Genomic DNA, 26,051 nt, shown 5'->3' with positions numbered 1-26,051 from the left:
TCTATTACCATCCCACCCCCTGTCCCGTTTTTTCACAGTTGCTATCTGGTTACCCTAATCTTGTGTAAGATATATAACCTTTCACATTCTTTCAGAATTAGAATAATAATAAATGTGTATGAGTTCTTTGAAGATGAAAAGCTCTATATAAGTGCTAAGTGCAGAAATTCCCCCTAGAGGGCTGTGACTTTGAGAATGACAGACCAGTATCATTGGATACTGTCATAAAGGGCATATGAGCAAGGTATGGTTAAATAAGGAGTTGAAACAGGCATGTTATTCCTCCCATTCACTCATAATAAATCCATTCTGCTAAGACAGAAGAGGAATAATAGATATCCTCATTTTAACCTAACTGCTTTTTAAAAATAAAGGACAAAACCTAACTATCCAGGGCTATAAATAATAAAATTTTCTATTACATATTTTAACTAATTTAAAACACACAGAAAGACAGACATGCTTTTGTTCTTCTAAGGCAGCGTCCTGCATTAACAGAGTATTCTTTATGAAAGGAGACTGGACACTTAGAGTGACCATCAGATGTGCTTAGAAACATTTCAAATGAGGTACAGCAGCTGTGCTGCAGACACAGGAGAACGTACACTGATCCCGGCTCTACACTTGGCCCACGAATAAAGAAAGGAACTCGAATATCAAAGTCATATGGCATTGACTTTCCCTTGACCAGTCCAAACTGCCCAATATGGTAACCATGGTCAGCAGTGTAAATGATGTAGGTATTCTCCAGTTCTCCCGTCTCTACAAGCATATGGTATAACTGAAATATAGCATAGGAAAAACTCAAAATCAAATATTGCAAAACATTTTTTACATAATCATAGTTTTTCTCATTTAAACCTGTCGGGCCAAATGTAACATTGGGGAAACTATTGAAACTAACAGTTATGCCAAGGATGAATTTGGCACATCATGCCCTTAGCATGCTGTAGAAAACTGAACAAAATGTTGTTTTGCGACTCACCCACTAGGTCTACATCTTGACATATGAGAGTTTGTTTCAGGGGGAATTTCAGAAAGTTTACTTTGGCAATTTATGGTGCTATTTGACTTGTGTCACCACTACCCATAAATCTCTATATAATCATTGTAATACACTGCTTGGTGAGTTACTAGCTCTACAACGGATGCATTCTTGGTCTTGCTTGAACGTGTTGTTAGTTTGTAAGCGTCTCCTCCCCTTCAGTTAGGGGCTTAGAAACAGGCGGTACATTTTATTGCTACTAAATGTTAAGGGAGTCCCTCTTTTAGCACCAGTGGAAAGGCCTTTGGTCATGGAGAGGGGTTTCGGAACAAAAGATCAACAATTCTATTCCTAACACCTCATGTGCCATATTATATGTAGTTAGCTGTCCCCTGTATTATCTATATGCTCACAAACACTAACAGTTTAACACCTGATTTTTGGTCCGTAATTCAGTGAACCCAGATGCACAGAACTTAGTTGAAGGATGAACTGTGAAGGGAATAGGGTGGAGCACAGGTAATGTCTGAGTGTATGTACATAGGTGCCACAGCCCTCTACAGATGAGAAACTTGAATATTTCTTTATATATTTGCTCTATTGGCTGACAGTGAGAAACTGATCCTTTAGCTTACTGGACACATGTTAATTTTTCCCGTTTAAAAAGCCACTTATTCTACTACCAGTTAAAAAAGTGGACAACAAAACAGCTGTGTAGCATTACTAGTCAGAGAATTTGTAGTAACTTGTATTTTCACAGATAGATTTGGATTCCCTATCACTGGGGTTGCCAGGCATCCGGTTTTGACTGGAATGCCCAGTCGAAAAGGGACTCTGGCGGCTCTGGTTGGTACTGCCAACTGGGCCATTAAAAGTCCGGTTTGCGGCACAGCAGGGGCCTGGGGCTAAGGCAGGCTCCCCACCTGCCCTGGGTCTGTGCTGCCTCTGAAAGCAGCTGCCAGGTCCCTGTGGCCCCTAAGCACTGGGGAGGCCAGGGACTAGGTGGCTCCGTGTGCTGCCCCACCCTCAGTGCTGGCTCTGCAGCTTCCACTGGCTGGGAGCCATGACCAATGGGAACTGCAGGGGCAGCACCTGCAGGCATGAAGGCAGCGTGCATCATGCAGAGTCACCTGGCTGCCCGTGAGCAGAAGCCGCAAGGACCTGGAAGCCACTTCGTTGGAGCTGCGGTAAGTACTGATGGGACCCCACACCCCAACCTCCTGCCCCAGGGTGGAGCCCTCTCCCACACCCCAAACTCCTCATCAGTGGCCCCACCCCAGAGCTCACACCCCCAGCTGGAGCCCTCACCTCCTCCGCACCCCAACACCCATGGCAAGCTCGGAGCCTCCTCCTGCACCCCAAACCCCTCATCCCCGGCCCCACCACAGAGCCCATACCCCCTCCCGCACTCCAAACCCCTCATCCCCAGCCCAGAACCCCTTCCTGCACCCCAAACTCCTCAGCCCCAGCCTAAAGCCTGCACCCCTACCCCAGAGGTTGGATGGGGCAGGGGTGTTCCGTTTTGTGTGATTAGAAAGTTGGCAACCCTACCTATCACTTTAGGAATATAAACATGATTTTCTTCTCACTTACATGGGGTAAATCACAAATGATTCTAATGAAGTCAATAGAATTCACCAGCATAAGGTAAGTGGAAATGAGAGAAGAATCAGACTTAGTATACAAGTTACAAAACTGCATAATAAAACAATTTATCCTTGACATTTTCAGCTGCTCACCCTTTCCATGGATTCATCAACTGACATCAATGTCTGAAGCCTTTTGCGCTGTAAGACATTTGTAAATTCCATGTGGATAGGCAGCATAGGCCCAGTGTACTGCATGATCCAGTGTTTATCCATGTTTGGTGCATAGTTATAGCTTGGAGTTCTGCAAAAAGAAAGGAGGGAATTTGCAGAATTTCACACAATATCACAGAAATTACAGGAAAAAAAGGAAGTGATCAGTGATCCATCTAATCCATACCCTATTTCTGACAGTAAATAAGCAACAATCCTTTAGAGCATGGTGGAAAGGTGGAAAGGTGGAAGGTTGCAGTGGACAGTTATAAAATAACCTGCCTTTAGAGAGACATTTCTTTCTAATACCCATCAGTTAGTGTTTGTTTTATGCCCAAAGCATAAGCGTTTACTATCCCTTTAAATCTATATATATATAAATATATACATACATACACACACACACACACACACACACACACACACAGAAGTGTGTATGTGTGTCTGTGCGTTCTCATTTATAACAACCATAGGTAAAATCCCTTAAGTAATTTAGGAGCTTAATCATATTTTCAAAAGTGGGTTAGGAACCTAAATCCCACTGACTTTCAATGAAAAGTAGGCTCCTAAGTCACTTTTGAAAATGAGTTACATTTGAAAATGTTATCTCATTTCTCTAATTTGATCTCATTTTACTTCTTATGAGTCATTTGTTCACAGTACACACTCAGAGTTGCGTTTAATTGAGCAGGGTCACAAGTTCTGTTCTGCAGTGGGCCAGGACTAGTTTAGTCATATTTGTAGGTCAAAGAGGAGGATTAGCACAGCTGTGCGTGGTAGCTTGCACAAAGCCAAATTCTAACATGTACCTGGAGTTGTCTCTTACTTCCATGACCTGTAAAAGTCTACCATCTTTAAAAAGGTTCATATCAAAATGATAAAAAACCCATGTAATAGACACCTTCACATTGCACAAGCCAAAAGGTAAAGTCAGCAAACTAAAGGATGAAATTCAGAGCTCAAAGAGGATTATTCTTCCAGTACTATATTATTAAGGGAGGTTGCAAGTGTGCCTCACATGAAGAATTTATCCCTAAATTAATCCACTTACAATTAAGCTCACAACAAAGACATTTTCCCACTGGGACAGGGACACTTTAACTTTTCTTGCTTCATTAGAATAGCAGCAACTGTGTCATCAGCATTTAGTTTTTGATGTCCCCCAAAGAACTGGAGTGCTGATTTGTTTCATCAACTCACCACCATTGTCAAATAAAGGCATGTTCAGCACAAGCGCACATGCTTTGACTTCTATCCTAACCAGTATGGTAGATTCATTTGCAATTATTATCTATAATGAAAAAAATATATGTATTTATGTATGGGCTAAATCCTGCAGGGATATAATCTTTGTGTTTGTCTCTAAAGTATCATACACGCCTATAGCAATATATAGGTGAGCTGTAGCATCAATACAATAAGACTCATAAGAAGATTCTAGCATGGAATCTAAATAATTATCTTGGTCAAATCCCACACTACAGAATCAAAAGCATGACTTCTCAAAGTTCCTACAAATGTCAAGAAACAGAAACTGTTTGGTGGGTGATGGCATGTGAAATTTAAAAGTGTAAGAGGGAAATCACAGAAATACAAATATTCCATCTGAAATAAACCACTGTTAAGGAATGTATGAAAAAAATTAACCATGCAATATCCAGTGTGTCAGAGCAGCTCATTAGTCCCATCAGACTTATTTTATATACAACAAACTCATATGCTTCCTAAAAACTAAAAACAGAAAAAAAACAAAACCCATGCACAAGTAATTCTATCAACATGTTAATCACTGCTCCTGATGAGTTCAGTTCCCCTTTCCCTATGCTGATGCAGTCATTTGCAAGACTGGGGCCTTAATTTATATTTTTAAATATTTACCCTTTGTTTTTCTTTTCTTTTCACTTTTCCTTATTCTTTATTATTACATTTTATTACATTACATATTTCATTATGTAATCTTGAATCAATCCATCATTAAATTGAAAAAATGCATGGGATATGAAATCAAATTAATTTTATATCAGTTACACATACTGAATACATATGGACATATTTTTACTAGTTTAAATATATGAGGAAAATAACTATTACATGTTTAATATAAGTTGGCAGTTTTTTTTAAACCATACATTATCCATACAGCACATATGTAAAACATCAGAAAAAAGATTGCATGTGTAGATTTTTCCTCCCTCTCCTTCCATATCTCTACCAATCTGTAGAGAACAACTATTTTTGGCACCACACCAACTCTTTAGCTAGAGATTCAGATAAACGAACCACACTCCCTTCCATCAATTCTCATAGTTTTAGGGAGAAATGACACTGCAACTAAGTTCTTTAAAGAGAGAGAAATACAAATAACTCTCTCTGTACTGCAGACATATATACTGCAGAGAGAGATACATTCATTAGCAGGCATTTTTCACATATTAAATAAAGCATGACGTTAGCATCTGTTCACGTCAAGTATAATAAATTATATACATATATTTTAAAAATCACACTAGAATGAAAGCCCTGGGCAATTTCCCACACTGCCCAACCAGTGTTCCAGAGCAATTTTGATCTGGAGTGGTCAGAAGATAGTTTAGTCTCCATGACTTGTTTCTTAGTTTCTCTATGGAATGGATACCAATCTGAAACACTGCATGGTCTAGATAATATTTAGTACTGCCATGAGTGCAGGGTACTGGACTAGATGACTTCTTGAGGTCCCTTCCAGTCCTGTGATTCTATGTAATTTGGGAGCTACCCAAAAGAAGAAGGTGTTTTCTCATGGTCTCTATTATCTTTTTTTAAACATGTCAAATACACCCATCACCCTGTCCCTGGACACATATAGAAGTTAAAATGATTTATTGTTTGTTGATCAGCTATGTATGAGTCCAGACAAGAGTGACCTTGAGATGAGCAACTGCCCAATGTCCCACTCCAAAAGGAAAGCACAGAGCCACTCAAGCATAGCCTCGCCAAGGCCAACAGGCAAGCAAGCAAAACCTCCTTCAGTGGTGTCAAAGATTGTGACAAATCTAAAACAATTAAGATGCCTGACTATTGCCCATTGATCACCAACCAACAAATCCAGTTCAGTCTCCATGCCATAAGCAGGTCAAATGAAAGACTCAAAGGAATCAAAGAAATCAGTGGATTTTAGACACCTGAATTGCTTCACAATAATACTCTCAATAACCTAAGCCAAAAAGGGAAGATTAGAAACATGGCAACTTATGGCAAGACAATGACATTCAAGAAGTTTAAAATGATTAGATCTCAGTTCAACACTGAGGGCTGTAATCAATGATGGCTGACAAAATGGAGGGGATAATAAACTGTTTTTAATTGGCTAATTTAGTATGTGCTCATAAAATATTGCACCCATTGTAGGGCGATGTAAAATGGTGGAGTGCCCTGAGTGGAAACCTAGGGCTACACATGAGTACTCCGGCACATCAGGTAATGTAGTTATAGCCTATGTCACTTTGAACACGAAGCTTTAGTAGATTTCTTGTCTCTTCGTTATGTATATGTTTTCTCTCCTTTTAAAATCCTTGTTTAGTATTTCTCCATCAGCCACCAATATTGCATATTTCACAGAATGCCAATTCTCGTGCTATCCCACAAATTGTCTAGAAGATGAATTCATCTCATTTTGTAACCACCTCCTGTTTCACCCAGAGATTAAAATTACATTTTGAAAGTGTTATTGAAAGGTTTTAACTGTACCACTAATCCCTGGAGCGCTGCTGTTAAAGAGTATCCATTATAATCAGGATGCTTCTGACAGTGGATCTGGGAATAGGAGACTTAAAACCAACCTCAGCAGCTGGCTTACCTTCTTGGCCACACAACAGGCTGTCATTGTACTGCTGACTTAACTGTAGCTTGGAGTCATCTTAACACTCAGCAACAAGCAAATATATTCTTTATGTAATTATGTATTACAATGGAAAAATTCACAAATACAGCAAATACTAGTACAGCACTGCAGACTTAATATCTCTGCTATTTAATTAACCCTATTAGAAACAGCGATCAAAAAAGGACAGTTACCTGTTCCGTAACTGGTGTTCTTTGAGATGTGTTGCTCAGGTGTATTCCACAGTAGGTGTGAGTGCTCGCCACGTGCACTGGTGCTGGAAGTTTTTCCCTTAGCAGTACCAATGGGGGGGAGCACCGCTGCAACCCCTGGAGTGGCACCTCTATATTGCACAATAAGGGGAGCTGCGCACTGCCCCCACCCTCGGTTCCTTCTTGCCAGACAACTCTGACAGAGAGGAAGGAGGTTGGGATGTGGAATACACCTGAGCAACACATCTCGAAGAACTCCAGTTATGGAACAGGTAATTGTCCTTCCTTCTTCGAGTGATTGCTCATGTGTATTTCACAGTAGGTGACTCCAAGCTATGTCTGATGGAGGTGAGTAGGAGTGCTTGGGAGACGATTGCCTAATGTGAAGAAAAGGTGTGGCCAGAGGATCACGTGGCAGTGCTACATATGTCCTGAATCGGGACATGAGCTACGTAGGCAGCCGACGAGGCCTGAGCTCTCGTAGAATGAGCCTTAACGATAGGCGGCAGGGGAACCCCTGCCAGGTCATAACACGTGCGTATGCACGAGGTGATCCAACGCAAAAGGCGCTGGGTGGAAATCGGCTGTCCCCTCATCCGTTCAGCTGACGCAATGAACAGCTGGGAGGATTTCTGGAACGGCCTGGTTCGATCTAGGTAAAAAACCAACACCCTATGCACATCTAGCATGTGTAGGCGGTGCTCCTTATTGGAGGAATGGGGCTTAGGACAGAGTACCGGTAGGAAAATGTCCTGATCCATATGGAAGGCGGAGACCACCTTTGGGAGAAAAGCAGAGTGTGGGCGAAAATGGACCGTAACCTTGTGGAAGACCGTATACAGGGATTTCGAGGTCAAGGCCCTAAGCTCCGAGACACGTCGGGCTGGTGTAATAGCCACAAGGAATGCTACCTTCCACGACAGATGAGACCAGGAACACGTAGCCAAGGGTTCAAAGGGAGGGCCCATGAGGCAAGATAACACTAGGTTTAGATCCCATTGAGGCACGGGAGGCCTAGCATACGGGAATGAAAGATCCAGGCCTTTTATAAAGCGGGAGGTCATACTGTGGGAAAAGACCGAGTGGCCCTGTACCAGTGGATGAAAGGCTGATATGGCTGCCAAATGCACTCTGACAGAGGCGAGAGCTAGCCCTTGGATCCTAAGGGACAGGAGGTAATCGAGAAAGAGTTGGAGTGATGCGGACGATGGGAAAGTTTCCTGCTCCCCCGCCCACCTACAGAACCTAGACCATTTGACAAGGTACATCCATCATGTGGATGGTTTTCTGCTTTCCAACAGAACTCGTTTGACGTTCTCCGAACATCTCCTTTCCTCCTCATCTAACCACGGAGCAACCACACTGTCAGGTGAAGCGCGGCCAGGTTGGTGTGTACCTGAAACCGAGAATTACCCCAAGGCTCGCCTAGTGCGGGGGGGTGGTGGGTGGGTGTGAAGTGAACTGCAACATGTAGCCTTTGGAAATAGTGTTGAGGACCCACTGGTCCGATGTTATCTGGGACTCCACTCGGAAGGCAAATAAACGGTTACAGAACACAAACTTTATTAGCTGGGGGGGTCTCCCTGGCAACAAGCCCGGTGGCCTCCAGCAAAGAGTCAATACTGCCTCTTTCTCTGCCTTTTGCCCTTCAAGGGGCCGGGCCGTGGGGCTGAGTGGGACTGATGCTGGGACCTGCGTCTCTATTCCCTCGGTCTCTTAGGCGGGGGCTCGTATCTGCCCCTAGCAGGAGGAGCCGAAGTTTGCAGCCTAGGTTTGTCCTTTGCCAGAGAGACATACAGGCCCAAGGTTTGCAGGATTGTACGGGAGTCTTTCATCCCATGCAGGTGGACATTAGTTTGGTCCACAAACAATGCTTTCCTGTTGAAGGGAAGGTCCTGCAACAAGCACTGGGACTCTGCAGACAGTCCGGACAGAAGAAGCCACGACTCCCTGCACATGGATATGGCGAAGGTCATCGAATGGGCTGTTGTGTCTGCTGCATCTGATGCCACCTGGAGGGCTGCTTTTGCCGCTGATGCTCCTTTCTCTACCAGAGCCCTAAATTCCTTTTTGTCCAGCTACAGGAGGAGATGTTCAAACTTTGGTAGGGACCCCCGTAAATTGAAGTCATATTGACATAGAAGGGCTTGGTAATTGGCCACCCTTTGCTGGAAGCTCGCTGAGCAATAAACCTTCTTGCCAAATGTGTCCAGTCTCCTGGCATCTTTGTCCTTAGGGGTGGGTGCGGGCTGTGACGCTCCCGGTGGTTAACTGACTCTACCACCAGGGAGTTAGATGCCAGGTGGGAGAACAGTATTCATGGCCCTTAGCCAGCACAAAGTATTTCCTTTCTGCTTTCTTGGAGATGGGGGCCAAGGAAGCTGGGGTTTGTCACAGGGTAGTCGAGATACTGGCCACCCCCTGGTGGAGAGGCAGGGCCACATGGCCCGGTGCCGAGGATGACGGTACATTAAAGAGAGAGTCAGATGGCTCCTCCATCTCCTCAGCCTGGAGCTGGAGATTGGACACCACTCACTTGAGGAGCTCTTGGTGAGCCTTGAAGTCCTCTTGTGGGACGGGCGGCGGTGCCGCTATGGTATTCCCCGGTGCCACTGAGGGGACCGGCACGAAGCCTAAGGCGTCGGATGGTATTGGTGGGTCAATCCCCGGATCAGAGTTCGGGCGTGGTGTTGCCAGCTAGGGACCTGTTGATTTCTTCCTCTGTCATGGAGGGGAAGCTGAAGGAGCCTGAGATGCTCCCACCACTGAGTGTGGTCTCGCCTGGGCAGGGATCTGCGGCCATGGTGCTCATTGACACCACTGCCCTTGCCACAGTGTTCCATGCCACTGACCCACTTGGGTGCCAGTTTGCTCTCGCAGAGCCGCACGACTTGGAGACGGGTGGCTGAGTGCCAATGCGGAGGTCACCGACGACCGCATGGTACCACAGAAGCGATGTGAGCGACGGTGCCCAGTACGGTGCTGTCCACATGACCGGGACCTCGAGGACGAAGATCAGTACCCGTCCCAGGTGCTGCTTCTGTACTCGCCCCAGAGGCTGGAGCTATGATGCTTTGGTGCCGGTGAATTGTGAGATGAGTCCCATGCACGATGTCTGGTGGAGCAGGAGCTCGAGTCGGAGCGCCTATGTCGATGGTAACATGACCGGCTCCGGCAGCTTCAACGTGAGGAGGAACATCAGCACCGCTTATCCCAGTGCCTGTGTCTCCAGTCGCAGGACACAGAGGAGCCCCGAGGCTCCCTTGGGAGCGGCGAGCCGGTCAGCTTAAGCGGGGTAGAGGGCTGGTGCAGGCTGTAGGAAGACCGTGTTGAGTGAGGCGGCGAGTGGTCCTCGGAGCGGGGACTGTGCCGCATCGGGGAGGGTTGTTGTGCTCCCAGTGGCAGCTTCCCTTGAGACCAGGGGCCCGTCTCAGGGGCACCCCAAGTACCAGGAGGGTTAAAATGCCACGTGCAGCCTGTGCTGCTTCCGGCGTTGATGCTATCCTCTCCACAGGGGAGGCACGCACGAATGGGACCAGGTTGCTCCGCTCAACGTGAGTCGGAGGCCTGGGTCCCGAAGGGGATCGTGGGCTGCCCAGCTCAGGTATGGCCTCACCTCTATCTTTCTCTTGGCACTGCCCTTGCTTCTTTGAAGGGGAGAGATGTCAGCTAGTGGAGGGGACTTCGCTTTGTACCAAAGATGCGGTGCCGGGCACTGAATCCGTGCGGCGTGCTGGTGCTGGGGTCAGAGCTGATTCCATTAGGAGAGCACGAAGTCTAAGGTCCCTCTCCCTCTTAGTCTGTGGTTTGAAATGTCTACAGCTCCTACAGCGCTCACTTATGTGGATCTCGCCCAAGCAGTGGAGACACTGTGTGTGCAGATCACTTCTTGGCATAGAACTGCGACAGGAGCCACACAACTTGAAGCCTGGGGCACGGGGCATGCCCCGAACCCAGATGACTAACTGGAGAAACTATTTAACTATTGAAGAACTGTACTACTAAGACTAACTAGAGAAGCTGCAGCAAGGCTGGAGCATGAAGTTCCGACTACCTTCACTGGCAGCAAGGAGGAACTGAGGTTGAGGGGAGTGTGCAGCTCCCTTTATAGCGTGATATAGAGGCGCCACTCCAGGGGTTGCAGCGGTGCTCCCCCTCTACGGGTACTGTTAAGGGAAAAAGCTTCCAGCACCAGTGCATGTGGTGAGCATGCACACCCTACTGTGGAATACACATGAGCAATCACTTGAAGAAGAACTGCTATTTACTCTCTACTTCATACACATATGTAACTGGGTTAGGAGTACTGCCCACGTGGACTGAAGAGACAATGGACAGACAAAACTCTGTAAACATACCTGAATTGTTATAAATAGCCTCCAATTAAAATGTGGGCACAATTAGTTTATTATATTAGTCCATTATTACAGCCATTTAAAAGCTTAACTGTTTGATTGGACCCTCCAATCACATAGCTGGAGGTCCAAAAGGTAACATATAAGGGACAATTGCACCCAAAAGTTTGGGCCTACATTTAATTGTGGAAGCAAAATTGTGTTTGCAATATTGTAGGCCAGTTTAATACACAGCGCCTTAAAATGTATCGCTGAGCAAAATTCTCTGAGGACATGGATTAACAAACCTTCACATTACTTTACTTAAGATTAACAAATGGAAAAAAATGAGGAAAAGCAGACATCTATTTTTAAACAAAAAATGTTGCCCCACATCAGGAAAAACGGTAACCCCATCATAAAGACAACAAGAACTCACTATTTAAGGCCCTGATCTTACAAATGCTGAACCACATGAGTAAGTATATATGAGTAGTGCTGTTGAATGCACATTTCCAAAGTCCTTAAATAAGCGCCATCATCATCTGGGCCTCAACCTGCATAGCCTATTTAGATTGCAATCTCCTCATGAAAGGTATAACTATATATAGCTTTACAGTAGCTGCAATCAATATGGAAACTGCACATATAGTATACATACTGTGAGTTATAGGTTAAACATCCATTGGCTGCAGTTTGGGGTGGGAGGGGGAAAGAGAGTTATATGAGTTAATAAAACAGTCTATTTACAGCATTGAAACATTTTTCTCTTACTCCTGATTTAGTCCTGTCAAGGTTTTATTTTTAAATCTATAATTTGATTTCTAACCATCAATACAAATAAAAAAGTAACAAAAATAGACTGAAGGGAAAGGAAACACATATTTTAACCTGTGACATTAATACGGGCTTATCTACAAAGTGATTTCCTGCGCAGCAGGGCCAAGTGTAAATCCACAGTGCACCAGCTGCACTTTGGTACTTTCATTGCACTTCAGCGATGTCCACCTGGCACTGGTAGCACTAGCCATAAGCAGACTGAGCAACTTCTTAGGGCCCCAAACAGCTCACGGGGCCCGGATTTATCCCCGTAACCCCAATTCTCCCTTATTGAATGTGGACTTTTTAACAAAAGAATTAGCATGTGTTGTGTTGGTATATTTTTTGGTTTGTGGAAATAAGTGGCAAGAGGGAGGCAAAATTATTCCTGCTTAAAACCTCCTAAGGGCTAGCACCATCTCTGCTACATGATGAGTTACTACACAGCAAGCTGGTGAGCTGCAGATTTACATTCAGGCTTGCCAAACAGTAACTCTCCACCTAGACAAGCTTTATGAGATACTTTATAAGATACTTAAGTAACTATATAACCTTACATTTCTGAACTTTGTGCAGCCTTCCCTCTTTTCCCATTAACCATTTCTGGTTGCTCTCATTTATTGTATCTTCTTGTATATTTAGATTTTAAGTTCTTTCAGGCAGGGAATGTGTTTTATTCAGTTTCTGAGGTGCTATAGGGTTGCCAGTAGGGCTGGCGATTAATCACAGTTAATTCACGTGATTAACTCAAAATTTTTTTTTGCAATTAATCACACTTTTAATTGCACTGTTAAACAATAAAATACCAATTGAAATTTATTAAATATTTTTGGATTTTTTTTACATTTTCAAATATATTGATTTGTATTACAACACAGAATACAGTGTACATTGCTCACTTTATATTATTTTAGATTACAAATATTTGCACCATAAAAATGATAAACAAAAGAAATAATGTTTTGCAATTCACCTCGTAAAGCACTGCAGTGCAATCCCTTTATCATGAAAGTGCAATTTACAAATGTAGATTTTTTTTTAGTTACATAACTTCATTCAAAAACAAAACAATGTGAAACTTTAGAGCCTACAATTCCACTCAGTCCTACTTCTTGTTCAGCCAACTGTTAAGAGTAACAAGTTTCTTTACATTCACGGGAGATAATGCTGCCCGCTTCTTATTTACAATATCACCTGAAAATGCTTCACCCATCATTCCAGAGGACATGCTTCCATGCTGATGACTCTTGTTAAAAAAAAAAAGTGTCAATTAAATTTGTGACTGAACTCCTGCTCTGTTTTATGTGCACTCTGTCATATATTTCATGTTATAGTAGTCTTGGATGATGATCCAGAACATGTTGTTCATTTCACTTTCAGTTCACTTTCACTGGAGATTTGACAAAATGCAAAGAAGGTACCAATGTGAGATTTCTAAAGATAGCTACAGCACTCGACCAAGGTTTAAGAATCTGAAATGCCATCCAAAATCTGAGAGGGATGCTTTCAAAAATCTTAAAAGAGAAATACTCTGATTCGGAAACTATGGAACATGAACCACCAAAAATAAAATCAGCCTTCTGTGGTGGCATCTGATTCAGATGATGAAAATAAATGTAGTCGGTCTGCATTGCTTTGGATTTTATCAAGCAGAACCTGTCGTCGGCATGGACGCACATCCTCTGGAATGGTGGTTGAAGCATGAAGAGACATATGAATCTTTAGGGCATCTGGCACATAAATACCTTGCAATGCTGGCTACAACAGTGTTATGGGAACATCTGTTCTCACTTTCAAGTGACATTGTAAATAAGAAGCAGGCCACATTATCTCCTGCAAATGTAAACAAATTTGTTTGTCTGAGCGACTGCCTGAACAATAAGTAGGACTGAGTGGACCTGTAGGCTCTAAAGTTTTATGTTGTTTTATTTTTGGATGCAGTTTTTTCTTGTACATAATTCTACATATGTAAGTTCAACTTTCATGATAAAGAAATTGCACTACAATAATTGTATTAGGTAAATTGAAAAATACTATTTCTTTTCTTTTTTACAGTGCAAACATTTGTAATAAAAACAATAATATAAAGTGAGCACTGTACACTTTGTATTCTGCGTTGTAATTGAAATCAATATATTTAAAAATGTAGAAAACTCACAAAATATTTAAATAAATGATATTCTATTATTGTTTAACAGTGTGATTAATCAAGATTAATTTTTTAAATCACCCAGTTAATCGCAATTAATTTTTTTAAATCACTTCACCCTGGTTGCCAGGTGTGCAGTTTTCGACCAGAAAGTCTAATCAAAAGTGAACCTGTACAGTTAGATGTACTGACCAGACACCAAAAGTCTGGTTACTGCAGGAGGTGGGAGGATGAGGAGAGGACAGGTCATCAACCTGAAGCAGCCCTTGCTCAGCCGGGACTGCCTCCTACCTGCATCTTATGGACAGGCAGGCTCCGCGTCAGTGGCTGCAGTTCTCATCTCAGCCCCACAGCAGAGTGAGGCCAGCTGGCGATGGGAGGGAGGTGGAGAGGATGGAGTGACGAGGAAGGAGGAGAGGGGAGAGCAGCGAGTGACAGGGGAGGGGTGGCGAGGAGCAAGCAGGGGGCAGGGCTTTGGGGAAGAGGCGGAGCAGGGGGAGGTTCCGGTGCTCCTGCTGTAGTGTCCAAAGTTTTGATTCCTCAATAAATAATTCCTCAATAAATAATTATAAAAGTTACAGATACTTCTGGAAATAGAAAAACACCCTCTCAAATTGCCAAGATGCATCAGACATCAAGTACATTAAGTTTCAGATTCTATCAGTGATTGAACCTCCTTTCACAGGATATACAGCAAGAACACCAAATGAAGGACATAAGAGAATCTTTAATACACATAGATATTTCAAGGGCAGGAAGGAAGTTGGACATTTAGCATTGCTACCATTCTTTTGTACTACAATGGGGGAAAAAGCTATCTCCCCCCAGTGGAGGGATAAGATGATAAGAGCTGGTGCAAAATTTCTTTTATGCACTTTTATTACATTAACAAGTTACTTGACAATGATAAACAACAGATTTACAAGCACATAAGCAGCATGACCAATCTCGAAAACCTCCCCTAAAATAGAGCTGGAATGAATACTAGCCTTCTAAATGGCAAAATGATGCCAGTAAACTAGTCTCAACTTTCATGACATTGCCAATATGGAGCTATGGTTGGCAACATACAGCACTCTTCTACATTTGGTCAGCTAGTGACATGGGTCAATACAGCTACAACTAAAATGTATGCATCATAATTCATTATTTATTTTTATGGTAGTGCCTAGAGGCCTCACCCAAAATCAGAGTCCTTGTACTGAGAAAAGCGCTAGAATTCCATGTACAGTTGCCATATAGACACTGGCTTTAATGAATTGGAGGCCCAGGTTTGAGTAAATTAAAAGTCTGACACACACTCTTGACTCTAGAGCTGGCATTCGTCTGAATTTGTATTTCCTTAGTCCATCTCCAGTTTCATTTATTCCCTCCTGCTTCCTTTTTAAAAAACAAGAAAATTTACTTAGCTGGGGGTATGAAGTCTGAAAGTTTGGTTGCCAAAGCTTAACATAACCTGAGTGTGACACTATGCCCCATATTCTTCATAGAGATATTGTTATAATATGAATATGGCATAACTGAGATACGTTTTATGCAAGATGGATCATGTGAGGTATCATTGGAAAGGTTATGATGTACTGACTATGATTATCCTATTTGTATGCATGTATCATGTCTGTATCTGAAGTTAGGAATATGTAACAATTACAACTGTGTTTCCATCTGGGGAATACCCACCAGATGAATGCAATCAGTTTGGATGGGCCATTGGGGAGAGCAATAGCACTCTGAAGATATTAATCTCCCACCTTCCTGAGATACTGCTTTGACACTGCAGGGTCATGTGATCATGCCAGCTGGTTCTGAACTCCATCTTGGCCTACTAGTATTTTTCACTAATAGTGAGTAGGGACCAAACCGGAAAACAAAGGATTCCCGCCATATGTAAATCCTATTTAAGGCAGGGAAGTGAGTTAATCTAAGTCATTGGTTCTTCACTGAACCACCGCCCAAGAGGACTGCTGAAAACATCTAAGACTGATCTGGGGAAGAAAGGACTGGACTCAGGCTAGGTGTCTGGTCTGTGAAAGGAATATCTGAAGTTCTAAGCCTCAAGCAAGAGCAGTTTGTCTATAAGAAACTCTGCAACCTGCTTAAAACAACATTTAGGGTGAGAAATTATTACTTGTCGCCAGTCTCTTCAGTGTATTAAGTTTAGTTTGCATGTTTGTTTTATTTGCTCAGCAATCTGCTTTGATATGTTTGCTATCCCTTATAATCATTTAAAATCTATCCTTTGTAGTTAATAAACTTGTTTTTGTTTTCTATAAACCAGTCTGTGCAATTCATAACTGGGAGGCAAAAAGCTATGCATACTGTCCTCCACACTGAGGGAGAGGGAGATTTTCATGAGCTTACCCTATATAGATCTCTGTGCAGTGCAAGATAAGGCAATTTTGGGTTTTCACCCCAAACGGGGTGTGCACTTTTCTGCTGGGCAATTCCCGAGCTCAGTCCTCCCACGCAGAGCTGATGTCAGTGTCTGTGTCTTTCTACAGCTGGGTGGGTCCCTACCTGTGTGTGCGCTAGAGGAGGATCGACGGCCTGGCTTAGCAGGTTAGAGTGAGGGAGCCCAGGCTGGTGGAACAGGCAGCCCCAGTGCCACCCCAGTACATCAGGTAGCACCCTGGAAGGTTGGGGGTACCCATCACACTGAGTTCCTTAGCATACAGCATAGAGAAGTTTATATCCATTGAACATAATTGCCTTTTTACTTTAGAAAGTCTTGTTTCTGCTGCAAGAGGGCTAGAGAGTTAATTCCACTCCTATTTTTTAAATGATGTTTCTAGTGAACTGGATGATCATGTTATTCACGTCTAGGTCATAAGTTCAAATAGGCCTCAGAGCAGTAGTGACAAAAGCCACTGAAATCTGAACATAAGAACAGCCATACTGGGTCAGATCAAAGGTCCATTTAGCTCAGTATCCTGTCTTCCGACAGTGGCAAATGCCAGGTGCCCCAGAGGGAATGAACAGATCAGGGTAACCATCAAGTGATCCATCCTCTGTCCCCCATTACCAGTTTCTGGCAAACCAGAGGCTAGGGACACCATCCCTGCGTATCCTGGCTAGTAGCCAATGATGGACCTATCTTCCAGGAATTTATCTAGTTCTTTTTTGAATCCTGTTATAGTCTTGGCCTTCAGAACATCCTCTGGCAAAGAGTTCCACAGGTTGACTCTGCATTGTGTGAAGAAATACTTCCTCTTGTTTGTTTTAAAATTGCTGCCTATTATTTTCATTTGGTGACCCCCTAGTTCTTGTGTTATGAGAAGGAGTAAATAACACTTTCTTGTTTACTTTCTCCAACCCAGTCATGATTTTATAGACATCTATCATATCCCCCATTAGCTTTCTCTTTTCCAAGCTGAAAAGACCCAGTCTTATTAATCTCTCCTCACATGGAAGCTGTTCCATACTCCTAATAATTTTTGTTGCCCTTTTCTGAACCTTTTCCAATTCCAATATATCTTTTTTGAGATGGGGTGACCACATCTGCACGCAGTATTCAAGATGTGGGTGTACCATGGCTTTATATAGAGGCAATATATTTTCTGTCTTATATTCTCTCTTTTTCTTAATGATTCCCAACATTTTGTTAGCTTTTTTGACTGTCACTGCACATTAAGTGGATGTTTTCAGAGAACGATCCACAATGATTCCAAGATTTCGTTCTTGAGTGGTAACAGCCAATTTAGACCCCATCATTTTATATGTATAGTTGGGATTATGTTTTCCAATGTGCACTACTTTTCATTTATCAACAGTGAATTTCATCTGCCATTTTGTTGCCCACTGACCCAGTTTTGTGAGACTCATTTGTCCCCATATGAAGTAATTTTGTGATCCCATTCTAGCTTCTAGTGGATAAGAGCCCACATTACAAAAGAGACCACCTTAATTGGCAGGTTGTTGACAGTCTCAGCAGACATATCAATGACTGAATGGGCAAGGAAAAAGTCTCTCATCTAGACCTAGATCACACCTGAAGGTCAACATCTGAGGCATGTTGTGGGAAATCTTATATTGCTTCTTTTCATGCTGCACTCATGTTGTGAATAAACTTCAGCTCTTTACACTTTTAAAAATAAAGTTTGAAAATCCTAAAAACATGTTTGGATATCACTTTGCTTTTCTGAAACCATTAATGCCATTCTTGGGGTACTAATTGATTTCTTCTGGTTACGGACAACCATAGAGTCGGGCAGTAGTCCTCCTGTCAGGCTGGAGATTTTTTACTTAGCACAGCATGAAATGTTCTGGATTTCCATTTCTGACATTCTTCAGTAATGTGAATTTTTACTTCTAAAGTTTGTTTACATCATATAATTTAATTTTCTTTCAGAAGTGCTATAAACATCTCAGGCCTAATTCACAGTTGCTCTAAGACTACCCTATGCTGCAGGGTAAAAGGGACTTAAAGTGCCAGAGAAGTGTACGGTGGCCTGACTTTAACTAAGAATTTAGACTTTCATGGGAGTATTCTCTAAGTCAGAGCCTTAAAGCTAGGTTGTGCCATGGAATAGGATTCCACTTTAACTGACAGACACCTAGATAGAGCCATCTCTTGTATTTGTAAATTTCTTATTTAAATACAGTATTTCCTAAAGTCTAACCATCCAGCTTCCCAACAGTTGACATCCATTGTGCCAGCAGAATCGCATATTCCCACATTAGTGTATTTCATCTTCTCCAATACTGATTTATTCCCTGAAACCAATGTTTTGAGCATAGCTGGATGGATGTGGCAGTATGATATATTTTCAGAATAGACCACTAGCCCAACATGGTGATAGATAACACACAACAGCCAACACTCCAGGAATTCTTTTAACTCTGCAAGCACTGTATGGATCAGGAAAAATTCCAAGAGCCCAGAGATGGTGTTCTTCATACTTATAAAAAGATTTCATCCTTTACTGATGGAGTTAACAAGTGAACATTTGCAGTAAGGATTCACAGTCTTGCTTGTCTTTTTAGGTGTTTTCATTCAATGTGTGAGTGTTCATTCGTATGGTGGCAGTGGAAAGATGAGGCTGTGAAATGACAGCTGTGTGCAAGTCCATCTTTTCTGTTTGGCATTATTACCATATATATTTTTGACAAGAACGGATTAAAAAACAATATGGGAATTTCTACCTGTGTGCATTTGACTTTCTTCTTTCAATCAGGTAGGTGAGGACACAAAAGAAAAAAACAAATATGAAATCAAAGAGGAATGGAAATATTGCTATGGCAGCTATGTTGCAGCTCATACATGTGACCTCATAGCTCATTCCCAATCGAACATACCTCTATTTTTTTTAAACAGCTAATATTTTAAACAACAAACAGTGAAGACACTCCACCAGCAATGAACTGGTACATCATTTAAGTGCATGTTTAAGCTACTGTCTTTTTAAACAGAATCTCCTCCTGCGTGTGGCTGATAGACTTAACTCTTGGTCTCTAGGAATAACCTTCCAGCTCAGTTTGCAAAGCCAGCAAGCAGCTTTTGACCTGGTTTCCCTTCTTTTCTGGAGATAAGCATTACAGTAACACGATATCACAACTACATTTTAAAAACAAAATTGAAGATCAGATGGCTGTAACCCAAGGTCAGACAAAAGCAATCCAAATGATGCTTGACCACCAAGGAAGAAAACCCAAGGGTTAAACGTTCAAGTTACACTAACCCAGGCAGGAGGGATTTTACTGCTCTTGCACGGTTTTCACAGGAACAGCCACATATTTGTGTGAGCCACTTAACTTCTTTCTTTTAGTCAGAACATGTTGCTAATGCTTTTGCTATAGAAACCGGCTATTTAGTAGCTTCATGCACCCAAACTGGCAGTTTGTTTTCAATTTGTCTCACTTCTTTGTCTGGTGGCTGAACTCTTAACCTGCCTGGTCATTCACAAGAAATACAAAACAATCCACCCAAGTCTCTCTCTCGTGGCAGCTAGAGAAGGAACACTTTACAACAAAGATGCCAGGAAATCCAGGCCACCAAGGTAGACAGGAAGAGACACACCTGATTCATGCTTTCTGGCTTCCAAAACAAGCATTTTATCAGATTAAAGCTATTTTCATTTCACAGTTTTCTAGTCTATAGAGATAATAGGAAGAGTAGGTGACACAAATACTCACAGCAAATCAAATTTTCAAATGGACAACCACGATCCACAGCCTCACCTATTCAGATAGCTCATGTAACATTTCTAATGGAGTTGCAAAACAAAATAGGGTTTTTTATGTTCCTCCATTGTTAAACCTGTGAGGACTTATTTACTTCATTGGCTCTATCAGTGCAAGCCAGAGGAACCCAGACTCCAAACACAAGCAGTCATAAAGTCTTCAGAAACAGGATAAAGCAACACTACCTGCCAGGACAGATCCTAAAATGTCCAGGGACAGGAAGGACAAGGCCAACAGGGACATGTGCTGATGTAGTACCTCTCTTCTAAACAGAATCCCTGGTGGAAAACTAACAGTATCACCTCCTAACCTCCCCTAAGATGAATCTCAGCTATAGCCAAGCGTGAAAATTGTACTCCTCTTTGCCAAAGGGTACAGTGTATCTGCCCCATTAACTTGTGAAGATACAATAAGAAATTGTTCACAACACAGAAGGACAGCACCAATTCCAAACCCAATATCTAGAACTCTTTTCAAGAACTGGTTTCCTGTTAAAATGCGTACTTAACAACTGAACTTACAATACTGGTACTTGTGAAAGCAGGCAGGCATTACCTCATTGCCTAATATAGCCATGAACATTTGTGCTTCATTTGTGCTTGGTTTGCACTACTGACAAATGTGAGAATGTGTGTGATGGGATGTTCACACAACGCAGAGCAGGTTAAATAAGGATAATTAACCTGATCGGCTGCAGTTAGGGAAGAGCCAGAGATTGAAAGGCTGACTGAAAATGAGCCCTAGCTGAAGAGGAACAGGAGGGGCTGGTATAAAGCCAGGAAGTTGGCAGCAGCTAGGAGCTGCAGGGGAAATAGCCTGCAGTGACTTCCTGGGAGGAGGAAGTTTGGGCTGGAAACCCAGAGACAGGGGACCAAGAACATGCAGGAAAGAATGCAGGGAAAGATCACAGGGTCTGGGAGAAAGCAGACCACAGCTGCTAGACATAGGCTAAAGCCGGTGCGCCCCACCCCACCACAAAGCCAGGAGTAGTGTGGGGCTGAAGCTGGCAAACCTCCCCCCACCCCAAGCCAGGAGCTGGGAGCCCCAGTGCCCTCCTCCATGAAGCTGGGAGCCACATTGGGAGCCCCCCTTGCCTGTGCACAGCCCCTAGATACCCCCTGCCTGCACCCTGAGCTACTCCCCTGCCTGCATACCACCCCTAGCTACCTCCTGCCTGCACACAGCCCCTGGCTACCCATCTCCCTGCACCCTGAGCTATCCTCCTGCCTGTACACAGCCCCTAGCTACCTCCTGCCTGCACCGAGCTACCCCCCTGCCTGCACCCTGAGCTACAACCCTGACTGTACACAGCCCCTAGCTACCCCTGCCTGAACCCTGAGCTATCCCCTGCCTGTACACAGCCCCCTGCTACCTCCTGCCTGCATCATGAGCTACACCCCACTGTACACAGCCCCTGGCTACTCCTGCCTCGACCCTGAGCTACCCCCTGCCCCCCGACACAGCCCCAGCCACCCCCTCCCTGCTCCCTGAGCTACTCCCCTGCCCACACACAGCCCCAGCTACCCCCTCCCTGCACCCTGAGCGATTTTCAAACTTTTTGAACAAAATCCCCTCTTTGAATTACATTTTTTGGTTGTGTCTCCCCACAACTCAGACAGGCTGGGTGGCCTCCTGAGTGAGCCAGGGTGTGGAGGTGGCGTTTGCTCTCTCCCTGGACCCCGCTGTGTGGAGCTGGCTCAAGCCCCGCCAGCTCTTGCACCCCCGTCACAAATAGAAGTAAAAATATGCCTATGCCCAAGGGTCTCAGCCCAGCCCGGAGCCCTAAGTTCCCTGTCCCCGCTGGGCCGCGGCATTTTTATAGCATGTTGGCGGGGGGCCTCAACAAGGAATCACTGGACTAGATGACCTTCTAAGGTTTCTTTCAACCCTGATCTTCTATGAGTCTAAGTTGGTCCACATGATCATGAATGAAAGGGCAGATGGTAATTGGAACAATTCCTGTTCTTCACACTGTCAAAAGAATTTGCGTAATCCGTATCTAGGGGGCTAGAACAGGAGAATTCCAGTCAGAACTCCTCCGATGTTATAATCTAAAACAAAAATAAATTGATTTGGATCTGCTGCTGCCTATCACCTACTTGCACACATTTGAAATTATACCTGTAGAACAACACAAAAAAAGGGATGTTGTACCTGTGTCCTCATTTCTTCAGATAAATGCAAAACCTTTTAATCAATAATTTATTGGACCCAAAGCCAGTAGGTACAGTCATTAGAACGGTACAACCACCTTACAAAAATAATAAGCAGCATGTTATTTAAAAACACAGACCGACAGGCTGCTTGGGAACCAGGCTGTTGCTGTTCTGTAAGCAAGCCTGGTGTGAACATCTGCACAAAAGCTGCTGAAGGACGCTGCCACAACTAACATTTTCAGTTAACCAGCTCTCAGGAAAACTATGTCATCTAGAGGAACATGAAGGAAGTAATATCTTTGCAGCAGGTTCTCACAGTGTCTACTTGTTTCAACATATTGTAAGAAGCTGCCTTCACAAAATGGCAAAGAGCCTTGACTTCTCTAATAAAGAGCTCTTAGTCTTACACCACTTCCCAGAGAAAAGAGTTCCTCGCTATTGTAAAAGTTGGCACTGTCTCTCCCTAAAGGAACAAGTACAGTACAACATATAGTTGGACTAAAAAGGAATTATATTTGCTACTCACTACAGATCCCTCAATGTATGTTCCTGCAGTTTCTCCATGAAAAACAATAAGCAGCAATACAAATACCCAGAGTTGGCAGAATCCAAATTTTACTTACATGTGCTGCGAAGCATTTGGATAGAGCTCTGAAAATTGTGGAGCAGAATCCTCAGGGCCATGAGGGGCTGCATGGCTGATAACCATCATTATGGGCCTATGGGGATACATTCTCTTAGACATTTTGAAGTAATTAATGCTCTCATTAGTGATTAAGTCTGTGAAGTAGTCCTGTAACATACATTTAACACAAAATAAAAATTACAAAGTGCATCATTAATCAGATCACAGTATTATGTTATACCAAGTAATCATTAGCACTTGGATCAGGAAGCAAAAACGTACCTTCAAAGAGGCACATGATCATAAAGAACACTGGACACACCAGGCATTAATTACTTTCTTAGGAAGGCATATTAGATGGGAGTGTATTTTGCAAAACTCTCTTACCCATAAAACAGGTTGTATTAACTGAAGATGATTACCAGACTTGGCAACACAGTGTTTCCAGCACATAAAATAGAGCCGACATATACTACTTAAATTTTGTTGATAAAGCTCTTCGACAAAACGTAATGATACCAAAGTGCAAGAAACCACCCATACCTAATATCATTTCATATTTACATCTAAGTCCTTATCACGTGCTTTCTTCAAAATATAGATTTGCCTCTGTGCAACCTGAGAGAAGTCTACAACACTGAATATATTAAAAAAATATGGTTGCCTAGGAATGTCTTTATCAAAGAAATTGCATTCAAACATATAAATATAGGAAGCACTTGAATTCCTGCAGGGTCTGTTCTTTTAATTGTACAACATAAAGAATTGCAGCTGCTGAGGCTAAGGTTGTTACTTGCTAATAAACTGGTTTAACCCTCAGTCAAGGTGGCAAATGGAAGTCTACAAGGGAAAGGGAGGAAATGGAAAGAAGAAAAAAAGATGAAAACTTAAATTAAACCACCTGCCACCTCTAAGCATTCTTTGTTGGCCTGGAGGTCTAGTGTGAGTTTCATTGAGAAAGTTCCGAGATGATGTTTGCAATTTCAAGCACTTTCAGGCATGACTAATCACATGTTGTGGATTCAAGACCCTAAACAGCTGCAAAAGCAGTGCCTGAGGGACTGGATCTGTGTTGCTCGCATGTCAGTGTTAGGACAAGCCAACCAGCTGTAATCTCTCTCTCTCTCTCTTCCCTCTCTGTCTCACAGCAGATAAAGCAGTCTAGAGATGTTAATGCTCCTGTAATGATGTGGAGGATACTGACTTCTTATTTACAGGAACTATGAAGATCTGGTCACCTACCAGGGCACCAGTGTTTTGGCAATTTTTGATATCTCAGTCTGGTAAAATGAAATACCCTCAGAAGAGGTCACTGAATGGGTTATTGCTCTCTTACTTTTCTTTCTGTTTTCCTAAACATTATACATTCTTGCTATACATAGGATGTGGAAGGAATTGATAACTAACCAGTATTCTTTATTTTCTAATTTACACTGTATCAGTGTCATGTAATATCTACGGGTGTGGAAATCAGAAGCAGCTCTTGTGAGCTTCCAATGAAATCTCATTACATGGGTCAGAAACTACAGCTGCAACATCTGTATCATCCTCCACGAGCTCCATTCTGAGGAAATTCCAGCTTGCATAAAGTGATTTGGAAACTACAGAATTTCCAGTGCTACACACTTCTGAGAAATTTTACTGCCGTGGGCAGGTCACCTTAGTCAAATGTTGTCAGGAGTACAAACAAAGTCTGAAGTTTTCTAACCCTTGTTTTTTGCACTTATCTATTCTCATTCTCATATCTGGAACCGGACAACACAGACAGACTATTCCTCCCACCACACACACCCAGTATAACAGAAAACAGCGCCAGATAAGCTTTGCTATACCGTCATCTTAACGTAAGAGATCAGCAACACAAGACACAATATTTTCTTCAAGAAAGGCCTTTATTCTTTTTTCTTACATGGAGCCACCCATTTCTGAGAGAGAGAGAGAGAGAGAGAGACCGACCAGATTAAAGACCCTTTGTAGCTTTTTATCCATTCTACAATGGCGCCTTTAAATTTGAGAAACTGATCTCAAATTATCTGATTCTATGACTGTGAGAAAATGACATATGTACTCTTTGGGTGTAACCAATCAAAGGTGAAGTCATCTGATGCAGTGTAAATGTGTCCGGACATTACCTTTGCATAATCAAATCCATGTTTCTCTTTGTGGCCATTGTGACAAACAGTGTAATTATAGAAGCGAGAGTTCTTGATTAATCCAACCCACTCTCTCCACCCAGGAGGGATGTAGCTGCCATTGTATTCATTGAGGTATTTCCCAAAAAAAGCTGTGAACAAGAAAAAGGGCACATATATCAGGGAAATTTTGGCTTTTCACTCTGAATTTTCTAGTTCAACTCAAAAGCATAAATATGTGAATGAACGGTCCTATTTTACTGTGGACCACATCAACATAAAAATGTGTTACTATGAGTCAAGATGTTGCACGTCTAAAATTCAGATAAAACAACCACCAATATTAATAGTTTCATTTTTTAAAATTAAAATTAGGTATTTCCTAGACCCTGTTGCCAACTCTCTTGATTTTAGATGGTTTTCTTAAGCCCCAGTTCCTGAAGTCGTGTGATCATATGAGACTCTCACTTTTCATTTAAAATGAATAAGTTTCTAGCCATCATGGCTGTAGAGAAAAGTTTGAAAATGTATTATATGCTCAAAACCCAGAAGGTAAATTAAAAAACTCAACATTTTTTAGAATCTCATGAGTAAGCCAAATTTCACATTGTTTAGGAGTTGGCTCATGATTTTTGCATGTTTGTAGTTGGCCATACTGATACACTTCCTGGCTAGACGCAGGAGTTGGGGACATTGTGTTGAGTCCTGCAATATGATTCCTTGGAATTAATGGGCAAAACCACAGGACACTGCCTTTGGGAAAGAAAATGCTCCTTCTTAGACGAGTCTAGTTTGAGAAGG

The 26,051-nt window shown here is 42.7% G+C and overlaps 1 protein-coding gene across 3 annotated transcripts in view; it reads right to left on the bottom strand.

The window, feature by feature from the left end:
• SULF1 (sulfatase 1) overlaps positions 1-26,051 on the bottom strand; it is a 176,919-nt gene that overhangs the window by 59,381 nt on the left and 91,487 nt on the right. For all 3 annotated transcript variants that reach the window (XM_050940671.1, XM_050940670.1, XM_050940672.1), the window contains 4 exons: positions 25,251-25,402; positions 23,117-23,286; positions 2,725-2,875; positions 606-781 (listed from right to left, as the gene is read on the bottom strand). In XM_050940671.1, coding sequence (XP_050796628.1) covers positions 606-781; positions 2,725-2,875; positions 23,117-23,286; positions 25,251-25,402 — 649 coding nt within the window. The remainder of the gene's footprint in view (positions 1-605; positions 782-2,724; positions 2,876-23,116; positions 23,287-25,250; positions 25,403-26,051) is intronic.

Source organism: Gopherus flavomarginatus, chromosome 2 (assembly GCF_025201925.1).
Source record: "Gopherus flavomarginatus isolate rGopFla2 chromosome 2, rGopFla2.mat.asm, whole genome shotgun sequence".
Lineage (NCBI taxonomy): Eukaryota > Metazoa > Chordata > Testudines > Testudinidae > Gopherus > Gopherus flavomarginatus.
The sequence above is the reverse complement of the archived record's forward strand: the minus strand, read 5'-3'. Positions and strand labels throughout refer to the sequence as shown.